The sequence below is a fragment of the Ascaphus truei genome, chromosome 6, assembly GCF_040206685.1.
Source record: "Ascaphus truei isolate aAscTru1 chromosome 6, aAscTru1.hap1, whole genome shotgun sequence".
Lineage (NCBI taxonomy): Eukaryota > Metazoa > Chordata > Amphibia > Anura > Ascaphidae > Ascaphus > Ascaphus truei.
Window position 1 is genome coordinate 96,003,203 of NC_134488.1, and position 21,590 is coordinate 96,024,792.

The 21,590-nt window shown below is 44.1% G+C and overlaps 1 protein-coding gene across 1 annotated transcript in view; it reads left to right on the forward strand.

Moving 5' to 3' along the window:
- Positions 1-20,976, forward strand: part of SSC5D (scavenger receptor cysteine rich family member with 5 domains) — a 59,224-nt gene extending 38,248 nt beyond the window's left edge. Inside the window, exons 9-15 of the mRNA XM_075606644.1 lie at positions 4,243-4,366; positions 5,235-5,258; positions 10,797-10,870; positions 12,436-12,462; positions 13,889-14,203; positions 16,914-17,231; positions 19,501-20,976. Of these exons, the coding sequence (XP_075462759.1) occupies positions 4,243-4,366; positions 5,235-5,258; positions 10,797-10,870; positions 12,436-12,462; positions 13,889-14,203; positions 16,914-17,231; positions 19,501-19,523 (905 nt within the window). The 3' untranslated portion in view covers positions 19,524-20,976. The remainder of the gene's footprint in view (positions 1-4,242; positions 4,367-5,234; positions 5,259-10,796; positions 10,871-12,435; positions 12,463-13,888; positions 14,204-16,913; positions 17,232-19,500) is intronic.
- Positions 20,977-21,590: the final 614 nt, after the last annotated feature.

Here is a 21,590-nt window from a genome sequence, read left to right on the forward strand (position 1 = left end):
ACTACCACTCCTGCTGGGGCAGGTATAATCCGTAGCCAAAAATGTTACTACGAGGTGCTGTAGATCCTTATTGAAGTAGATGTGGATTAACCACTACAAATAATTGGGGATATATGCCAGGAGCCCACGACTTCAGAAAAGCTGCGTATTTGGGGCGGCACTCTGCAGCGCATTAACACTCTGGGCAATGCTGTCCGTACCATAGAAATACTGAAAATGTGCTTGGTGGACAGTAATAAGAAGGTATTGGGGAATGACCCCCTTGTGTCCCTGAGGCTACTAAAACCAAGGCTGTTTTTCAGTCCATAGTAATTGAGGAGGAAGACATCACTTCATCATATATAAAAAATCACAGAAACTTCATCCAATTGCAGACTAATACAGGGTGGGGGGGCGTTACGGTAGAAGTACAGCTGGGCACCTCCAGAGAAATGCCCAAAGGTAAGTCCATAGGATCCGATTACATACCTCACCTACACCCTGTGTCCAGCGGAGAAGGAATCAGCGGTCAGTACTCATGAATTGCCTGCGTGATCTGCCTGTGTAGCTGATGATGAAGCAGCACAATATCCAGCTGCGTGATGCTGTCGGCGTGGTGATGTCGGCGTGCTCCAGCCGTGTATAACAAGCCAGGTAAGGAAAGGAAAAAGGAAATGACGCGGCGGTCACAGCTCCTCCAATCAGCCACACGCATTTAGAAAAAATAAAAAACTTTATTAATTATGCAACATGAACATCAGTAGAAAGACACTCTGACGCGTCATTTCCTTTTTCCTTTCCTTACCTGGGTGGACAGTAAGGCCAAAGTTAAAAAGAAATTGGCTAATAATGCTACCGTGGCCAGGAGGATCGGAGGAGGCCCTGTACATGACCCGGATGGAGGAGCGGGTCAGCTCAGTAATCTCCCGCTCTCAGGTAGTGGGACTACCTGGCCTTGTGGACTCGGGATCAAGAGAGACTTGGTAAGTGACAATACAGTACATTTATAATTTACTGGGCTAGCCAAGTCTCCCTAGGCTACTAATTCTCTGGCCCCTCCAGCACAGTAACTCCCAGTAAAAAACAGGCAGTGTTAGGAGTAAATCCTTCAGGGCCTGGTAAGTTATCATATGTATGTTAGTTGATACAGTTCAGGAGAAGCCTGGTATTAACAGGGGGGCCTCTGACTGATAGGAGTCCGGCTTACAAGCCACTCCCTTGGAAGGAGGGGGGTTTCCCTCTAGAAGTTAGAGTAAGGGTTCTGGGAGTGAGTTTTAGGCTGAGTCCCCGCTGGCGCTGTGCGCGCTCATGCTTGGAGATCGCTTCAAGCATGAGCGCCGGGTGTCCTTACATTTACACGCGTGCGGAGAGGGGTGGGGGGGCATTGTGGGTAGTTGAGCACGCTAGAAAGTAAGATTTTTTTTGTTTATCTAAGCACTGAGCGTGTGTGTCCGCGCATGAGCGGGGACTTACAATTATCTATATATGTAAGTAACCACGGCAAGCGCCGCCCTCTCAGCGCTTGCGGGGCCGCAGTCTTATGCTGCCCTTCCTGCGTGAAGGAAGCACCAGTAAAGCCTCTCCTGGATAGGAGTGGGGCTGAGGCCTTGCCCTATTAGGCTGCGGTCCCAGTGTGCACTGTAGCGATCACATTATGAATTCCAGGTACATGCTTCGCCTGAAAGAAAATGTGACATGCATAGCAAAAGGGAGCTAATTACCTTAACAAATTCCCTACTGTAGAGAACCTGGCTGACATTTTATTGATAGCCATTACCAAGCTCATAAAAAAACACCACTGATTTATCCCTGAACTGGTTCCCCTAGATTTCCACTGACACAACTATATTTCCAAAAGCGTACCAATTCCGTACAAACCCTTCTTAAAACCAAAGCTCTAACCATCTCACTGAGTACCAGATGCTTTTTAAGTACACCCCAAAACCTACTGATCCTTCTGCAACTGTGAAAAGCTCAATATCCTCTGGCTTCCAAGATGTCTGCCTATTATCATTCTCTGGGAAGGAATACCGGGTCATGAAATCATCACTACGAAGACGTGTGTGAGGATTTTGTAGGGGCCGAAGACAAATGCCTAGAGAGTACCCTTCCCAAGGGCATAACACTGCAGGTGACCCAGCACAGATTGTAACTGCGTAACCTTGAGCTTGCTCTTAGTATCAGCTTTAACAACCAGGTTTCACAATGTGTCTAACTTGTTTGGCAGGCAAAAAAAACCCATCAACTCCATGTCAATTTCAATTCCCATAAAACAAAGACCTTTTGCTGGACCTTCAGTTTTATCCAATGCCAATGGTACTCCAAATGATTCACTTATTAATCAGAAGGTCAGAAGCAACTGAACACCTTGTTCTTATCCACTAGGGCCGGCAAACAGAAAAATCATCTAAACAGTGAATTGCAAATGCACAACCTGCTTTCCTTCTAACTACCCATCCTAAGAAAGTGGCAAAGGTTTCAAAGCTCTAATTCACTGACCAAGTTTGGAACTTTGGGGCTTCCGTTGCTGAAGGAGTCAGTTTGCAGTCACAGCCGCGCCAGGAACAGCCACCTATTCCGACTCCGGACGCGGAGTAGAGAGCGGCCGCGACCACTGCTATCAACAGCCACGGAAGCGCACCAGGATATTTTCTATATTATGTGAGTGCAACTTTTGTGGATTCAATTTTATGTTTAATAAACTTTTATGTTTTTTAAGAACATCACTGATCCCTTTAAATCATTTTTGCCTCACCCATACCCCTGACCGAAACGGGGAGGGGAAGGAACCCAGAACGGGAAGAGTAAAAGAAAGACCCGTATTGAACTCCCTGCCTGCTAACAGGAGTGTGTGCAGCACCCCTGAAAGATCCCTGACCGGGGGTCGCAGGTGTTTACCTGAAAGACAACTGCCCTACACCTCTACTCACACTGGGCCGTGTGAGTACTTATTGATATATCTCCTTAATCCCCCCCCCTGCACATCATTGCAGTAGGGGCACCATCCACTACAAAGATACCAACTTGAGAGGGTGTTTGCACAAGGCCGTGTAAGCAATTATATGATTAGTTTTTTACCATCTTAATCCCCACCCCCCCTCCCCCCACCGTATTGTGTTGTACCAATTGTAATTACCGCTCGTCATTTTATTCTCCATCTGTGCTTTTACTCATCCCTCGCTCCCCCTACTCTGTTTTTGTCTTCCTGCGTGAAGGAAGCACCAGTAAAGCCTCTCCTGGATAGGAGTGGGGCTGAGGCCTTGCCCTATTAGGCTGCGGTCCCAGTGTGCACTGTAGCGATCACATTATGAATTCCAGGTACATGCTTCGCCTGAAAGAAAATGTGACATGCATAGCAAAAGGGAGCTAATTACCTTAACAAATTCCCTACTGTAGAGAACCTGGCTGACATTTTATTGATAGCCATTACCAAGCTCATAAAAAAACACCACTGATTTATCCCTGAACTGGTTCCCCTAGATTTCCACTGACACAACTATATTTCCAAAAGCGTACCAATTCCGTACAAACCCTTCTTAAAACCAAAGCTCTAACCATCTCACTGAGTACCAGATGCTTTTTAAGTACACCCCAAAACCTACTGATCCTTCTGCAACTGTGAAAAGCTCAATATCCTCTGGCTTCCAAGATGTCTGCCTATTATCATTCTCTGGGAAGGAATACCGGGTCATGAAATCATCACTACGAAGACGTGTGTGAGGATTTTGTAGGGGCCGAAGACAAATGCCTAGAGAGTACCCTTCCCAAGGGCATAACACTGCAGGTGACCCAGCACAGATTGTAACTGCGTAACCTTGAGCTTGCTCTTAGTATCAGCTTTAACAACCAGGTTTCACAATGTGTCTAACTTGTTTGGCAGGCAAAAAAAACCCATCAACTCCATGTCAATTTCAATTCCCATAAAACAAAGACCTTTTGCTGGACCTTCAGTTTTATCCAATGCCAATGGTACTCCAAATGATTCACTTATTAATCAGAAGGTCAGAAGCAACTGAACACCTTGTTCTTATCCACTAGGGCCGGCAAACAGAAAAATCATCTAAACAGTGAATTGCAAATGCACAACCTGCTTTCCTTCTAACTACCCATCCTAAGAAAGTGGCAAAGGTTTCAAAGTTCGCACATGAAATTGAGCAGCCCATAGGAAGAACGTTATTAAAGTAAAAGGGACCCTCCAACTGTCAGCCATGCGGTCAGGTGCGTAACAAACGAAAAGCTGCTTCTGCTGTTTGTCTGTTTTAGCTGGCCAAGCATCTTCACCACAATCCCAGAGTGAGCAAGGCGCATTGTCAAAAGTAACAAATGTTACAGTGCAAGGGTCATTGTCAAAGTCACCATTGACAGAGGAACCAGCTGTGAATAATAGGTGATGAATCAAGTGATAAGGAGGCTCTTTGTGTTGGCACCAGACTCACCATGGACACTTACATTTTGAAATGCAGGGTATTAAAAGTACCATCCTTAACTCCACATCCTTGTACAATTTACCCCTGACCAAATCCAAACGACCTTCCACAGATTATAAATTAACCAACCAAACCTCAAACTCCTGGTAAACAAAGGAGTTTAAAAAAACTCTCAATAAGTTTGCTGCTTTCCTATTAGGGTAATTCCTTAACCATGGCAGCATTGCATCTAGTTTCCTTACCACTGACTCTGGGTAAAACTATTGTAAACTATTTTACTCTTCTTAAAACACCAGAGAGCTGAGGGAGATCACTGCAAAAAAAATAATAATATTTGTGACAAAATGTACACAATGGCGTGTCATTGGCAGAAGCTATTGCTAAAACGCTGCCAATGTTTCTGTCTCCGCCCCACCAACACTCCGAGATGCAACTGAGCGCTGGCAGGTGACATGGAAGGGGCTTCCCTCTTTGGTGTCATGGTTGACAACCAAAGGTCAACTGCTTTAATTCCCCTATCTAAGCCTGGAATAGCAGCCATTTTGGGAGCAAAAAAAGCTCCTCAAATTTAAACCAGGCCACACCCCCCCTAACCTCTGTGTGTCTCAAAAAGGATGTTGACATATTTTAATTGGGCACAACAGTCCTGTGGGAGCATTTCACCTATAAGACTGCCTAAAATGGTAAAGGATTTTAACCAATTGTTAAACGTCTTCGGCGCTATTTTTTTCTCATACTCCTCATTTTCAGATAAATTTCCCTTATCCAAGGGGAACAATGGCAGAATGTCTATGTATGTATTCTCCTTTCCAAATTCTCTCTTTTAAGACTGTGGGACAGTGAAGCCAAAGGGTAAGTGGCAGTCCTACCAAACCCCTCCCCCCTCCCCTCCAGCCAATTAGCTAAATCTTCCTATCTGCCCAGACGCCTAGGCAACAGGCACAGTTGTAATGGAGGAAGGTGGCACCTCCCCCCAGAGCTCACTCCTCCTTACCTTTTTAACTTGGGAGGTCTTTCACTCTGCTGCAAGAACAGGACTTACTATGGGTCTTTCCCCTCATCCAGAGGTAAAAGGAAGGGTTCACAGTGTAGTGTAGGACCTGCATTTTTGGTTATACCTTGACGTTTGGTATGCAGGTGTAACGGGTTTCCCCCCCCCCCCCCCAATCGCGGATATACTGTGTGGGTGCAGGAAACATATAGTTACTCAGTGTGGTGCATAACCTGTTAGCTCGCGGGAGGGCCGAGTTTCCGCCACGGGGAACCTGGGGCAATTATACTCTGGATATTACTTACAATGATGCAGCGCCTCCACCTGCGATGGCTACCACCAGAGGGGGAGTGGTTCCTCGCAGGACAATCAATAACACATACAATAACATATAAGAACGAATACTGCTTTACTGATCACTAAGCATAGAAGTAAAACAGGTAATAACAGGGGTTCCTCTCTAAAGGTAACCCAACTCAACGTCTGCTCCAGATTAGCTATAACGGACACCACAGCAGGTGTCCACACTTTATGCGTCTCGGCGGACGCTACCGTCTCCACACAACAATCCCACCCTCAAGTCCAATGAGTCCCACCCAATGTCTTGCGCTCCCACTACGTAAACTAGCGTATGTGTATTCATGTGTGACTGCGCAGCCACTATGTCAAGAATAGGCCTGGTTGGTGCACGTGTGTTGTGGTGTTACCTGCCCGGGCTCCAGCCACGGGTGCCGCTATACCGCAAGGGGAATCGTTGGATATCCTCCAATGGTGAGGTGAATTCCAGCGCGGATAATATCACCGCTTCTTCCGTCGTCTGTACTCAATGGCTACTCGGTTGAGGTCCACCGGCTGTAGTCATTCCGCTCTTATAGTCTATGGATCCCGGTAAGGCCCAGCATCGGCCCAAACCTCTCGGTGGAAGCGCAGCGTCCGCTGGATTCCTTACTAGCTTATAGATAAGGGGCAGGTCCCTAACTTCGGGCCGGTCCCTATCACACTCCGCTAGCGTGGCTCAGGGCTGTCTGGGGCCTAGGGGAGTACTGGCCTAGTGCTCGGAGTCATGGACTCCCGCACCCTACCTCTTACCCCTTGCCGCTCCAGTCCCCAACTATCTACGTAGTTCCTGCGCGCGGAATATATCTCCGTATGCCAACAGCGATCCTCCTTCCCTATTGGCCAGTCCTTCGCGGGCTTTCTGGACCTTAACTGCGCAGACGCGAGCTCCCTGTAGTCCTGGAGTGCTCCTGCTTCTCGCGCATGCGCAACGCCCCTAACAATGGCAGCGCCCTGCTCCACGAACCGGCGGAACCAGCACAACGCGATACCGGCCGCAACCCTTAGTGCTACTCGCTCGCATATACAGGAGAAAAGGTAATACCGCAGGGGACCTGGCTACATCCTCCCCCCGGTAAAATCCCCAACGCCTCGCTTGGGACACCAATATCATAACTATACACAGCATTTATATAATGAAAAATGCATTGGAGACATAACTTAGCACATGCATGACTCTATACAATGTTACACAACTCTGTGAGCATCACAATCATAGATCGGATCTTGCTCCGAGAACACTGCTGAGTCTCATAATGGGGTGCCCCCATCTGATCATAGGCTACCCGCGTTGGAGGGTACCTGTTTCTTTGGCCCCGTCTGAGCTGTTCTTCAGCAACTCCCTCTGGGGAGTGATAAGCACAGTCCTGAGGCTCAGCCTCTTCCCTTGAGGGGAGAAATGTCTCTGAATAGTCTCTGTTAGGAACAAAGCTCGGGCTCTGTGGATCCAAATTGGCCTGTTGGTGCCACCTCAATAGGCGTTGGCCTACAGGGCCCTTTACCCGTAGCTCCTCCGGGAGATGCCCCTTCTGTGGAGTGGTCCCTTTGAGAGGGTCCCTCCAATGGGTCTTCCGTAGTGTCAAAGGGGTTCTCATTATGGACAGTCTCTTGACCCTGCTCTGGTAAATCGGGCTCACCGTTGAGCGGTGTGGCCAATATCTCAATCTCTTCATCTTCCACTTGCGAAATGGGAAGAAGATGATTGCGGTGCCATACCTTTACCCGGCCGTTAGTGTCTTTGATACGATAGACCGGGAGGCCAGGCATTTGGGATTCTATGTCATACACTCCGTCTCTCCAACGGTCGTCCAGCTTATGTTTTCCTGGGACGCCTAAGTTCCGAAGCAACACAGCATCTCCTGCCCGAAGTTCCCGATATCGGACTTTATGGTCATATCGCCTCTTATTATCAGCATTGAGCTTAGCGGTGGATTTCTCTGCCTGCCGATATACCTGCTGCAAGCTGTCTTTGAGTCGTTGCACATATTTAAAATGGGTAGCATTATGTATCCCATCCGTGGAGATTCTAAGACGCACATCCACTGGTAAGCGGGCTTCTCTCCCAAACATCAGGAAGTACGGGGAGAACCCAGTCGACTCGTGTCGGGTACAATTATACGCATGCACCAAGGTTTCTACATGTCGACTCCATTCTGATTTCTGGGCGCTCTGTAGGGTTCCGAGCATATCTAGCAATGTCCGATTAAACCGCTCTGGTAGGGCATCTCCTTCAGGGTGATATGGGGTCGTTCGAGATTTGGCAATGTTCAACATTCGTAGCAGTTCCCTGATTAAGGTACTCTCGAAGTCCCGCCCTTGGTCAGAGTGGAGGCGGTTGGGAAGGCCGTAGTGTACAAAGTATTTTTCCCATAATATCTTGGCCACGGTGAGAGCTTTTGGTCTTTAGTAGGGAAAGCTTGAGCATAACGAGTGTAGTGGTCGGTGATAACTAGCACATTGCATATCCCCCGGCTATCCGGTTCAATACACAATCGTACGGTTCCATTTTTTTTACGCACCACCACGAGGGGGGACGCATATGGGCCCCGAGACTCTACCAAGATCCCGGACTCTTCCATATCATGGAGAACATTCCTTACATCGTCTATATCTCGTGGAGCGAGGCGGCGCGACCGTTCTCGGAACGGGGTGGTATCACTCAATCGGATGGTATGTTGAGCACTGCGGCTACACCCCACATCCATCTCACTCGTGGAGAACACATGTCATCGTTGGGTCAGCTGCGCGACCAGTCGTTCTTTCCACTGGGTAGATAGTGTCGACTCACCGAAATTGAAATTCATTTCAACGGGCCACTCGTCCGCGGCCGCCGCCTTCACCTCTGGTGGGCCTATGACAGGGCTGACCGGATATATGCTCCCCAACTTCTGTCCGGCATCCAACTCCATCGGAAAGGGGGAGATATTCTGTACGTACACGTGGGTTCGGCGGGGAATCTTAGTGGTCCATTCCCTCACCTCCGGGAGTATCTTATATCCTTTCCGGACTTCTTCCTCCGGGGTACTTTCCAGCGAGAACAGCTGATCCTCCCCCTCTCAGTCCGGGTAGCAACACCAGACGGGCAGCCTCCGCACTCCCCGCGGTAATATGGTCGTCAGCCCGGCTTGGCGATTGTATAGATCCCCATGTCGCTCCAAGGCATAGATCCGTTGGCACTCGTCTCGTAGAACTGGGTCTAGAAGAGCGGTGGCTAAGGGTAACTCATTAGTCTCTTTTAGGCACTTCCGGAACACTTCTTGTACTATATCCGCGTTAGTGCCTAGAATGATCGGGTACTTGTATTGACCTTGGGGTACTGGGCATACCAAGGCCGCTAACTGCATGGAATGTCGTTTCCCGGTGTTCAGCTGGAGTATTTCCATCTGCACCTGTACAATTCCAGTGATAGGGTAGTCTTCATTGCTTAGCCCTCGTACGGTCACGTGTTCAGCCGGACGCAGGCTACAGTGCCGGAGGTGCTGGGCGTAGAACGGATGATATATGATGGTCACTTGCGACCCTGTATCCAGTAGGGTCGAGGCATAGATCCCTTCTACTAAGACAGGTACAATGGCTGCCGGGCCTACTTGGCTGTACGGCCCCCGGTTGGAGGGATCCGTCTGGGCGTCGGTATCGGCCGGGGCTGAGAGGTTTTGGTCGAGTGGAAGTTTTGTCTTCGGGGAGCCCGAGTGAAATGGCCCTTCTTACCGCAGGTGTAGCAAAGGCGGTCCCTTGATTCTGGATGGCCACGGTATGGGGGTGGGCAATTTCGACTCGGCCTAGCTTTGGGGACCGCACCCTTAGGGGCGACTTCCTCTTCTGGAGTCGCGGGATTCTTGGCTTTGGCCCCAGTGGCTTTAGGCGGGTCACTGAGGGTGGACTCCTTACTCTTGGCGGGAGGATGCAACCGCCCATATGCCTCATGCTTGTTGATCTCACCTACTAGAGTGTCCCAGCTAGGGGGTTCGTTCCGCATCAGGGAGCATCTGACCAGGAGGGCGATGGGGTTGTCGGGCAAGGCTCCTTTCTGGAATTGATTCCAACAATACTCGTTCACCTGAGTGGACGTGATCTGGTCTCGTTTCCGCATATCCCATAGAACTAGCCTAATTCGGTGGAGATAGGCAGACAGCTCCTCCCCCAGCTTCTGGCGAAGATTGAGGTACCTCAGCATCAGTTGGCCTTCATCCTCGGTCCCCAACTATCTACGTAGTTCCTGCGCGCGGAATATATCTCCGTATGCCAACAGCGATCCTCCTTCCCTATTGGCCAGTCCTTCGCGGGCTTTCTGGACCTTAACTGCGCAGACGCGAGCTCCCTGTAGTCCTGGAGTGCTCCTGCTTCTCGCGCATGCGCAACGCCCCTAACAATGGCAGCGCCCTGATCCGCGAACCGGCGGAACCAGCACAACGCGATACCGGCCGCAACCCTTAGTGCTATTCGCTCGCATATACAGGAGAAAAAGTAATACCGCAGGGGACCTGGCTACACAGGCTTACGACGCTTTGGCCAAAGGGTTAAACTAAATAACGAAGTTATTATTATTATTATTATTGAAGTATTTAAACTTTATACTATTTTACCATATATGTTTTGTCAATTGGACGGAGCATTGGGCACCCCTACCTTTTGTTGTATACTCTTCTACCTGGCAACAGTCAATCACATTCAACGACCAATCAGAGGGAAGGATTCTCTCTCACTAGTTCAGTGAAGCCGGGAAGAGCATCAAGGGAGGGAGGGATTAACCCAGGTAGTCCAGACACCCTTCTGCCAAAAAAAGTTAGGCCTACCGTACTATATGTATTTTTCCTACTCCATTAAATATTTCTTCCAGTTTCTCTCTGTTTAATTAGAATGTCCATTATATCTGTGGTTATTTGCCCCTTCTCTGTTTTCTCTCACATGCTCTCAAAATATGTATCTGTTCTCTTCCTGGCCTTACAGGATATATTTAAACTTGCCAAGAGAAACGTAATTGCACTAGATTCACTTCACTTTGGCAGTAAATCTGCTTACACTGCTCCTGTCAGTAAAGTATAAAAGAGCTTTTTCTAATTTAGGTTATTCATAGCGACATTTTTAACATACACCCTAGTATTTACAAACATGAAAAGCTTCGAGTTTCTCATACTTGGTGAGTATTATGCCATGATTTTAATATCAACAGATTTCATGTTAAATTCATTACATTTGAAAAACATAATTGGATTTTAGAGTAATTGTTTACTTAAAAATATATATTATATGCCTGTGTATGTCTTACTATGTTTCAAAACTCAGAGAACCCCTTTTTCTACAACGCGGCTGTCGAAACTTTAGGGGTAATTCTATATACTCCTGATGTCATTGGGGTTTTCAGTTTTGGGGGCTTTTGTTGTAAAAAATGATCCAAAACTGCCAACTTCATAATTTTTTTTTACCAAACCATAAAAGTAGATCAAATGATCCTAAATTAAGGCCTCACCATGACAATAAATTCAGGTAACATAACTCTTTATGTACTGCTAGTTTTCCCAAAATTCTGCTGAAACTTGCGAAATTTGCTGTATTTTGGGGAATTGCTGAGTACTATGAACCTTCGGGCTAATTTAGCAAAATGTTAGAAACTTTAGGAGATTCACAGATCTCTATATCTCCAGTTAATGGTGGTAACCTCATTGCGTGCTATCTACACTATAACTCACTTATTCAAGGTGTTTGACTGTTCCTTTTAAAAGCAAAATAACTAAGGCTTTAGAATATGTCTAAACTTGAACGGCAAAAACGCCCAATAATAAACCCAGACTGATATTTTGTTATGCAGTTGTCTATCATAATCACACACATCTCCCATTTCTAAAACTCATTTCTAATTTCAAAAAACGAATTGAAATATGTATAGGAAAGTTCTCAGCCTAGGGGCCTGAATGAGGATTATCTGTGTATATGTTAGGCTGAGTTCAGGGTGGATGGTACGGCCGTGAGCTTCCGTGCGCGCCTCCGCCGCGTGCTCCTGCAACCTCAGCGATCTGTGACTTAGCTGCAGGAGTTGGGTCGTGGCGAATGTGTCACGGAACTGCTTCGCTGAACCAGCTCACGTGGTGCGACTGTAGCCCGAAATATCATTTTGGGTTGTAGCGGCAAAATGTAGCAGCGTCAACGCTGTACTTTGCCGCCGGTGGAGTTTTCAGTTTGAAAACTCCCACCGAACAACCCGAAGTTGTGACAGGCGTGTGCGCGCATGCAAATTGGTCACAGAAGGAATTAAAGATTGTGCGTGATTTCGGATCTTCACTAACTGGGTGTAATAGGCAATGTAGCAGCACAGGTTATTCCCCAGTTTCCCACATAATTTTCATCTTCTTGTCTGTTTGAACTGTGTATATGTATATTTTATTAATGGCATAATAGTAGATTTTCAGGGTGTGTTAAAGTTGACTGAAAAATCTTGGTTCGCGAATTATAAACAGATTCTGTGTGGTGTCTAGAGATAACCAAACAGAAACTTACGACCTGTCGCGCATCATTAGACATTTAGGGGGTTGTTTATGAATGTCTCATTTCTGCAAAACTGGAGCAAAACAACCACGGGATTCCTTGCCTCTAGTAAATCTGGTGCTGTTTTCTTGAATTCCCCCTATTGAAGTAGAACATGTTCTTGCTCACTCGTTTATAATGTATTCATGTATTCATTAATGCTAAATACTTTTTTCCTTTCAGGCTCCTTGTTTGGATTTGTCACTGCAGGTATATAATGTTTTGTCTTTTATTCTATATACAATTTTAATTTTAATATAGACAATTTCTATCATTGACTGTCAGGTTATGAGACGTAATATGTAATAATTTTTGGAACATTCTGATGCAATTGCAATAATTAAAGCAACCAAGAACTGAGGATAGGGACATTTTGAGTAGGTTAAATTGTTTATAACCTTAAATGTTTTCTTCTTTTTCCCTTTTTGTAACTGTGAAGTGCTTTGAGTCCCATTGGGAGAAAAGCGCTATATAAATAAAGTTATTATTAGTAGTAGCAAATTGAGCTGTTAGAGATGGTAAGAAGTATAGATATATTTAAATTATTTTAAAAAAAGCGAAAAAACATTATTTTTTTTTAAAATTCATGATTGATTTTTAAGGAAACTAATTACACTAGTAAGTTGTTTAAAAATCTTATTATTACTAGCTACATTAAATTGCCCCAGTAAGCACTAGTGATGTATGGTTAAGAGCAACGTCTACAATGTATAGTGATTATTCACATCTTGTTTTGTACATTTTAAAAGCTGTTCTGCACACGCTCAGATACGCTGTTCTGCGCAGTCTCAGATACGCTGTTCTGCGCAGTCTCAGATACGCTGTTATGCGCACTCTCCGATATGATATTCTGCGCACTCTCAGATACGCTGTTCTGCGCACTCTGAGACGCTGTTCTGCGCACTCTCAGAGACGCTGTTCTGCGCACTCTCAGAGACGCTGTTCTGTGCACTCTCAGAGACGCTGTTCTGCGCACTCTCCGATATGCTATTCTGCGCACTCTCAGAGACGCTGTTCTGCGCACTCTCAGAGACGCTGTTCTGCGCACTCTCAGAGACGCTGTTCTGCGCACTCTCAGATAAACTGTTCTGCGCACTCTCAGATAAGCTGTTCTGCGCACTCTCAGATAAGCTGTTCTGCGCACTCTCAAGTACGCGTTCTGCGCACTCTCAAGTACGCGTTCTGCGCACTCTCAGATACGCTGTTCTGTACTTTTCAGTATTCAAAATGAAATCATTCTAAACATTGGTAAAAACTACTCTGCACATTTAAGACTTGATATTTACCTTCACCATTGAACACTAGTATCTTAACCACACAAAATAAATAGAGTCTCATTTTCTTGACTTGTTAAAGATTCTTAGTTCTAAGCATTTATATGTATTACATGTATATTGATTCCTATGCGTCTTAGATTTAGATTTTTCATGGTTAATTACTTCGATATCTGGAGAATTGTTCTGTTTAGCCAAAAGCCCTTACCCAAATGTGTACCGTTTACCATTTTTAATATCATTTTTTTAAACGCTGAATATTTATTCTTTCTATTCTTTTACTGCCTTTGTAGCAGAAGCGTTCATCAGGACTAAAATGAGAATGGAGGTTGTTCACAGTAATAGTGTTTTCTTTCTTTCAGATTCCTTGAAAATTAGACTTGTTGAGGGAAACACCAGTTGCAATGGGAGACTGGAGGTGCACCATAATGGAGAGTGGGGGACTGTATGTGATGACCAATGGGATAGATTAGATAGTAAGGTAGTGTGTAAAGAGTTGGGATGTGGGTCCCCCAAATTTATCTACAACTGTGACAAGTTTAGAGAAGGATCTGGACCAATCTGGCTAGATGAGGTGAATTGTACAGGGCGTGAACCTTCATTGTCTGAATGCAAAGCTAACGCTCATGGTGTGCACGATTGTACCCACAGCGAGGATGTGGGGGTTCGATGCAAAGGTACTGTAAAAATATCAATCAGACCTCCATACCTGTCATTCTTATTTCATTGGCATGACATGATACCCGAGAAGGCTCCACCCACCATTCCATGCAGCGCCCCCCCTCCCCCCACCACCAACTAATATGCACAACCCAACACGATTTTGGGTAAACTGGTCATAACATTTATTAGGAACAATAATTTAACAATACACACAAACCCGTCCCCATAGCATACCGATAGAGAGACTACCTCACAATATGCCAGCCACCAGCCGAACGACCTTGGTTGGCACGTGGCGTCCCATGTTACCATCACCCACTTAATCTCAACCTAAAGGCACTACGGCAGTAACCAAAACTAAGCATCTTGTTTCCTTCTAACTTCCTTTCCTAAACTCTGTATCTCCACCCTCTGACCACCAACCCAGCAATCCCCAAGCTGCGATTCCTCTTTCAAGCTCACCCGATAGCTGGATATGCCTCTACCCCCTATTCTGTCGGGTATAACCTTGCAGGGATACAAGGGTTACTTTACTGTACATTTTATTTCATGAATGCTACTGGATGCAACTACAAATAAATGATAATATATCAAGTGATTTTATCTAGACAATAGTGATACAAAAAACAAGCGCAAATATCACCACTTTAAACAAAAATAGCAATAAACAGTTAGTATACTGTCCTTAGAGAGTGCAGCTCCCGACACAGGACTCAGACCAAATCCAACCAGCAATCGACGAAGAAAACAGGTGCGCAAATCTCATCAGGACATAGAAGAGAGGAAAAGAAGACACCAAATAGTGCAATTTTGTCAATTACAACAATGTGATCAATGTTGAAGATTCTATAAAGTTTGCACTCACGTGTACAACGTGATATTAGGGCGTTGTGGTTGTTAGAAGTTACCAACTATATTTATCCAGATACATGCTCCAGATCAACACCAATATTGTTCCACAAGAAAGGAAGGGAAATCCACATACAAAGGAGAAAAAGCAAAATAGTATAATATTGCTTTTAATATTAAAAACACAAAGTATTCCACTTACATAAGTGTCTTTGTGGTTAGCATTCACACCACCCTGGGACATATGGACAGACAATACTCTTCACAGCAACAGCATCTGCTCCGCGGCCGTCACAGCTTACACTGGGCTGGTTGGTGATGTCTTCCACTCTGAATGTCGCCAGCAAAGTTCCACTCTGTAATCCATGACTCCACCCAACGCGCGTTTCTACTTAATAGTCTTCCTCAGGGGCTAGGAAGACTACCCCCGAGGAAGACTATTACCAATCAGCCCAGTGTATGCTGTGACGGCCGTGGAGCAGATGCTGTTGCTGTGAAGAGTATTGTCTGTCCATATGACCCAGGGTGGTCTGAATGCCTACCACAAAGACACTTATGTAAGTGGAATACTTTGTGTTTTTAATATTAAAAGCAATATTATACTATTTTGCTTTTTCTCCTTTGTATGTGGATTTCCCTTCCTTTCTTATGGAATAATATCGGTGTTGATCCAGAGCATGTATCTGGATAAATAAACTTGGTAACTTCTAACAACCACAACGCCCTAATATCACATTGAACACGTGAGTGCAAACTTTATAGAACCTTCAACATTGATCACATTGTTGTAATTGACAATATTGCACTATTTGGTGTCTTCATTTCCTCTCTTCTATGTCCTGATGAGATTTGCGCACCTGTTTTCTTCGTCAAGTGATTTTATCTGCAAGACTTCCAGAAAGCAACTGTGTTCAAACTGGGCTAGAAAATTACATTTATCATGCAATCTCAGAAAAACATTCACTAGACTGCAAGCCATTGCTAATCATTGACAATAGCGATAACAGCTATCACACGTTAATAAATAAATATGCATTAATTCTGAGTATCTTCTTTTCTTACTGGATCCCAACTATCATTTTAGTAATGACTAATGCATTACACTCCAACCCAAACATTACTCAATTAGTAAAAAGTACCGTCAATGACAAAGATTTAAAACATACACTTAACGATCAAAGCATGTTAGTGAAGAACTTTCTAATAATAATTGAGTAGTTCCCAATTTCAACAGAGATGCATCATAAGCATGTTACAGAATAGAGACAACCCACACTTGCTACATTTTCTTGTAAACTGGTTTAAAATGTCCTCTGGCTCTCATCTTTCAGAGTAAAGCATCTTTACAGACTACAACAATTCTTCACTTCTTCCACGCTCTTCACTCCTCTGCCCTCAGCTTTATTCTCTCACTAAACCCTACTTGGTCTTTGCGCTCTGCTCAGGCTTGTCTTCTCTCTGCCCCCTTGTCATTACAGCTCTCCTGCCTATAATCCTTCCCACGTGCTGCACCCGACCTCTGGAACTGTCGCCGTCATAGTGTCCGCCAAGCACCTTCTCTCTCTAACTTCATCTGAAAAGTCACCTGTTCAATGAAGCGCTTACTCATTAAAGTATAGTGTGCTCGTATATGCTCTAACCAAACCACACATTTACTCCTACTGTTTCTGCTAGTCTCCCCATAAAATGATTAGATTATAAACTCTTTGGTCCAGGGACTTGATGCACTTATCCCATCTGTATTATTATATTCCCTGCATTGTAATTGCATTCTTATAAAGTTCTGAGTTCCTGGTTGGCGCTATAAAAAAATAAATACATACATTCTACTACAGACTCATTTATCTTTTATCTTTCATTGCTTTTTTTTTGTAGAAAACTTTAAATTAAGATTGGTAGACGGTCCTGATAACTGCACAGGAAGACTGGAAGTCTATCATGATGGAGAATGGGGAAGTGTGTGCGATGATGATTGGGATAGGAAAGATGCCCAAGTTGTTTGTAGTGAACTAAAATGTGGATCCTCTCAACCATACAAAGCTAGAAGTCCACGATTTGGCCAGGCAACTGGGCGTATTTGGTTGGATGATGTTCAGTGTAATGGAGAAGAAGAGTCTCTGGAGAAATGCAAGCACCGCATGTGGGCCTATAACGACTGCACACACAAGGAGGATGTAAGCGTCTTCTGTACAGGTATGTTCTCTGCAGTGCATTCATTTGGGATTTAGTTATTATTATATAGACCTGGTAATGTAGACACCATTGTCTATAGGAAAATGTATAAGGGCAGTAAATGATTTACCATCTAATGTTTTAGTACCAGAGAATCTACAAGACAGAATGGCTTGTACAGTATAAGGTCACAGAGAGCTATTATTGGGTCTCAAACTGAGGTCTTTGTAAGGTAATGACAACAAAAATGCAAATCCCCCAAAATATTTTTTTTAAAATAATTTCATTGGCTTCCTTAAACAAAATAACTATGGTAAAAACAAAGATTTGACTGCTTTTGTTTCTTTGGAAATTAATTACAAGTGCATTTCGTAGGGAATTCTAAATGGGGGTAAATGTCAATCAAATGTCTGCCGTTCACCAACAATGCCCTTGTCAGAGAGGTGTAGGTAGAGCCAGGGTCATTTTTTTTTGTCTGTTGTTGAGCACACAGTGACCGTAGACAAAAGAGAGCAGCCCAGAAATAATTTTTATGACCACTTAAATATGTCACTGCCATAGTACACTTCGGTCTTTGGCAGGATTACGCCCTTTAGACAGAAAGTCTCTCTTTCCATCTGCAGCTTCTGATGGAATGATAATGATGTTTTTTCTAATTAACGCCATTAAAACCTTACTTGGAGACCTCGGTGCTGTTGACGTCCGCAGCTCTGATGCATAACTGGGATGTAAATATAAGACAGTCAGTTTGTTCATTGTGCTATAAAACCTTTACTTTCCCATTTGCAGTCAAAAGTTGGTTAGTAAGTAATGCAACTTGCACTGTGATCTTTAAATGACACAAATGTCTCTAGCTTAAGGCTGCGTCCATACTGTGGCAGACCTCACGCTGAGCGAACAGACTGCCTTAAGGCAGTGTTCGTGTAGATGCAGCTTGCAGGCGCGTGCGCACGGAGGCAGGAGGGGGCGCGCGATAGGGCGGTCACGTGAGCGGTTCGCCCAATGAGGGTGAACCAGCTCCATGACATCATTGGCACGCCCATAGACAAGCCCACGGACGGAGCGCGTACCATCCGCTTTCCCTCAGCCTCCGCGCGCCTCCGCACGGGAGAAATGTCTATGGATGCAGCCTTAGGCCGCGCTTATAGTGCTGGCGATGCGACTTCGCCCAAAAACAAAAGCATTGCCGCCGCGTGCGCTTATAGTGCACGCGAAAAGCGACGGAGCGAAAACCCGCCGCCGGCAAAATTAGATTTTTCAAGGGCTTTCGCGTCACGTGACGGCCCTTTAACAAATCAAATTGCGGGACTCCCGCGATGCCGCCGACCAGCGAAACATAACTTTCGCCGGTGACGACGGCGACACGATGGGTGACGTCGCCATCGCCACCGGCAAAAGTTATGTTTCGCCGGTCGGCGGCATCGCGGGATTCCCGCAATTTGATTTGTTAGAGGGCCGTGACGTGACGCGACGGCGGCACTATAGGCAAAGCCTTAGTCTCAGAAGCTTCAACACATTTGTAATGTGTATGATTTATTTTCATAATAAATAACTGACGCTTATGAGATTCAGACTTACTTGTCTTTGGCTAATGCTGAGTACATTTTGCATTTGTTTGAATAAACTAGAAATGGCACCATTTGAAGACGGCAGTACATATGACAACTGATGTCTTACTGTAATGTTTCATACAGGGCCACTAACTGCCTGATCCTCATGGACCTAAGGAAGACAAATTGCTTCAAGTGCCACCCTGTGCTTTTTAGCAGCCGCAACATTTGGTGAATGATTAAAAAAAAAAAAAAAAACCTTGTCTATTCGTAACATAATATAAAAGGTGGAAATGTACAATCTTACCACTAATGGAACATGGTTTTTAAAGGAAACACATTACATAACGTGAATGTTTTTTAAGAATTGTATTTTACAACCTTCATTGATGCCTCTGCAATGTACACAGTGCTCAGTTTGGCACAGATATGATGATATCTGGGAAAACATCAAGCTCTTCAATTATTTTCATAGAGAACACACTGGTCCAGCAAGTAATTCGGTTTTGTGGCACATTACTGTTATCATATTGTAATACTGTACTGACAATGCTTTTTGTGCCATTAACATTTTACTTATATGAGAGGAGTATCAGTGGTTTCAGAACCAACAGTTACACTTCTAGCACAGCCATAATCTATTTATCATTGTAGCCATTACTTCAGTAGCAGTCATCAAAGCAGCATCCACCCCCTCCCACCCTGACACTTGAATTATTTCCCCTTTCTTTTGTTTTCAGAATTGGGGGTTCCGTGGAGCTGAACGGCACTATTCTTCTAATCTCTGGGGACCCCCCTGGCTCCTGATAAATATACCTCTTTATGTGTCAATTTTTCAGGTTCCATGTAGGAAATCAATGGCATCCAAGCCTCGCGTCCATGAGCCAATAGGTAGACACCATGTCATCAGAGCATGACATGGCAGCTTCCTATTGGATGATTCTGGCAAACACTATATTTTCACTATATATTGATTAGAACATTGTTCTTGGTAGCAATCACAGGCAAGGCCAGTTTAGCGCACAGGTGTAAAATGCCAAAATCTTATGAGATAAAAGCAAATCGTGTGACACAATAATACCCGGAAATCACATATCAAAATTTGACAATTACCTGCATATGGATTTGTTTGTTGCAGTCGTTTCTTGAAACTTTGACTAAAGAGGTAACCCTACAAGCAATGTCTCAAAACACACTGCGCACAAATCATGGCAATCAATAGTGCACAAGTGAGACAAGATCTTAAAAAAGTAATACTAGAGATAGTAGGGGACTCTAAAGAGGGCTCCAGCAACACGGATAACTATCATTATAGCTGGATATGTGGGCTGGGAATATCTTTTTTATAACATCCCCACTGTTCCTATTCTATTTTCTGTATTCCATTTGGAAACTTGCCAATAAAATTTCAAGTTGAAAAAAAAGAAAGAAATAATAATACTACGTATGATACCATGATACCATAACTAATGTCAGGCAGTACAAATAGCAATTGTACTCTTCCTTTGAGCACACATACACTTACACCTGACCAGCGGTCTTCCTGAAAATTGTGCTTTTTCTGCTAATAAACATTATTACATGTATTTTTGACTCCCGCAGCGTATTAGTGTGTGCAACAGGTCGTTCCCTCACATTGATCCCTCGCATGATTTTTATTCTCATCCTTTCTGAACCAGTCCTCCAGTACACAGTACTCCAGCTAACGTCTTACAAATGATCTATAAAGTGGTATCACTACCCCTGTCATTCTGCTGCTAATAAATATCCCTATACAACCTAACATCTTCTTGGTGTTCCCCGTTGCTCTGTTACATCGCTTGCCTACTTTGAAGCCATATGAAATAAAGACTCCAGTCCATTTCCTCTACAGTAGTTGACATTATAGTGCCATGTATCCTGTATTATCCCTTTGAGACGTAAATGTTTAAAAATAGTAGTTGACTTGGTTAGTTGGTTGCTATTTGTAAGTCTCTACGGCTAATACTAATAATATTGATGTCATTAGTATCTGATATTTTTGAAAGACGCTAACTCATTTTCCACTAGATGTCAGCATTGGCTACAAAATACAAAACTCATAATATTCATATCGATTGGCACAAACGCATGTATGCACCAGCAAAAACGGCACTGTATTGATAACAGAAAGTGAAGAACAATATGATTTGTCATCAATCTGTTACAATTTAATACATTCTGCATCATTGTTTTCACTATGTGTTTTTCTATGGCAAGCATTCTTTCACAATACACTGCCTACAATGTGTTCTAGTCATTCCTCTCCCCACACCTGCAAGCAATGTTTGATTCTCTCTTATTTGTGGATGATCACGAATTAGGGGGTGAGGGGGGGGGGAGGGAAAAACTCTCGCTTCAGCTTAATAAAGAAAGTGATATATAATACTAAATACTGAGGTGCAAAAGGGGATAAGGGGTAATGATGAAAACTAGAAAAAGCACACCCTTCTTCAAGCACTCAATGTATTAAATGATATGGTTGTTTATTTAAAATAAAATTTAATGATATTAAAGTAAAAAATAAATTAAATTACAATATAAATTATAATACACCTAAAGTGTATCAAAGTGAGTAAATCACTGTGGTGACCAAACATATAAAATAAGACAAACACTGTGTACATAAATGTAAAAAACTGAAAACCAAGGGATACCTAGATAAGGAGATAAAATTCTCCTAATAATTAATAAGACCTCAATAGGTCACAGTAAATCATTGATACCCCTTGGGTACAGCACTAAAAGTGAAGACTAAAAGAAACCTGTATAAAATGAACAGGTAGCGTGAAGACTGATAGTTATGTACAAT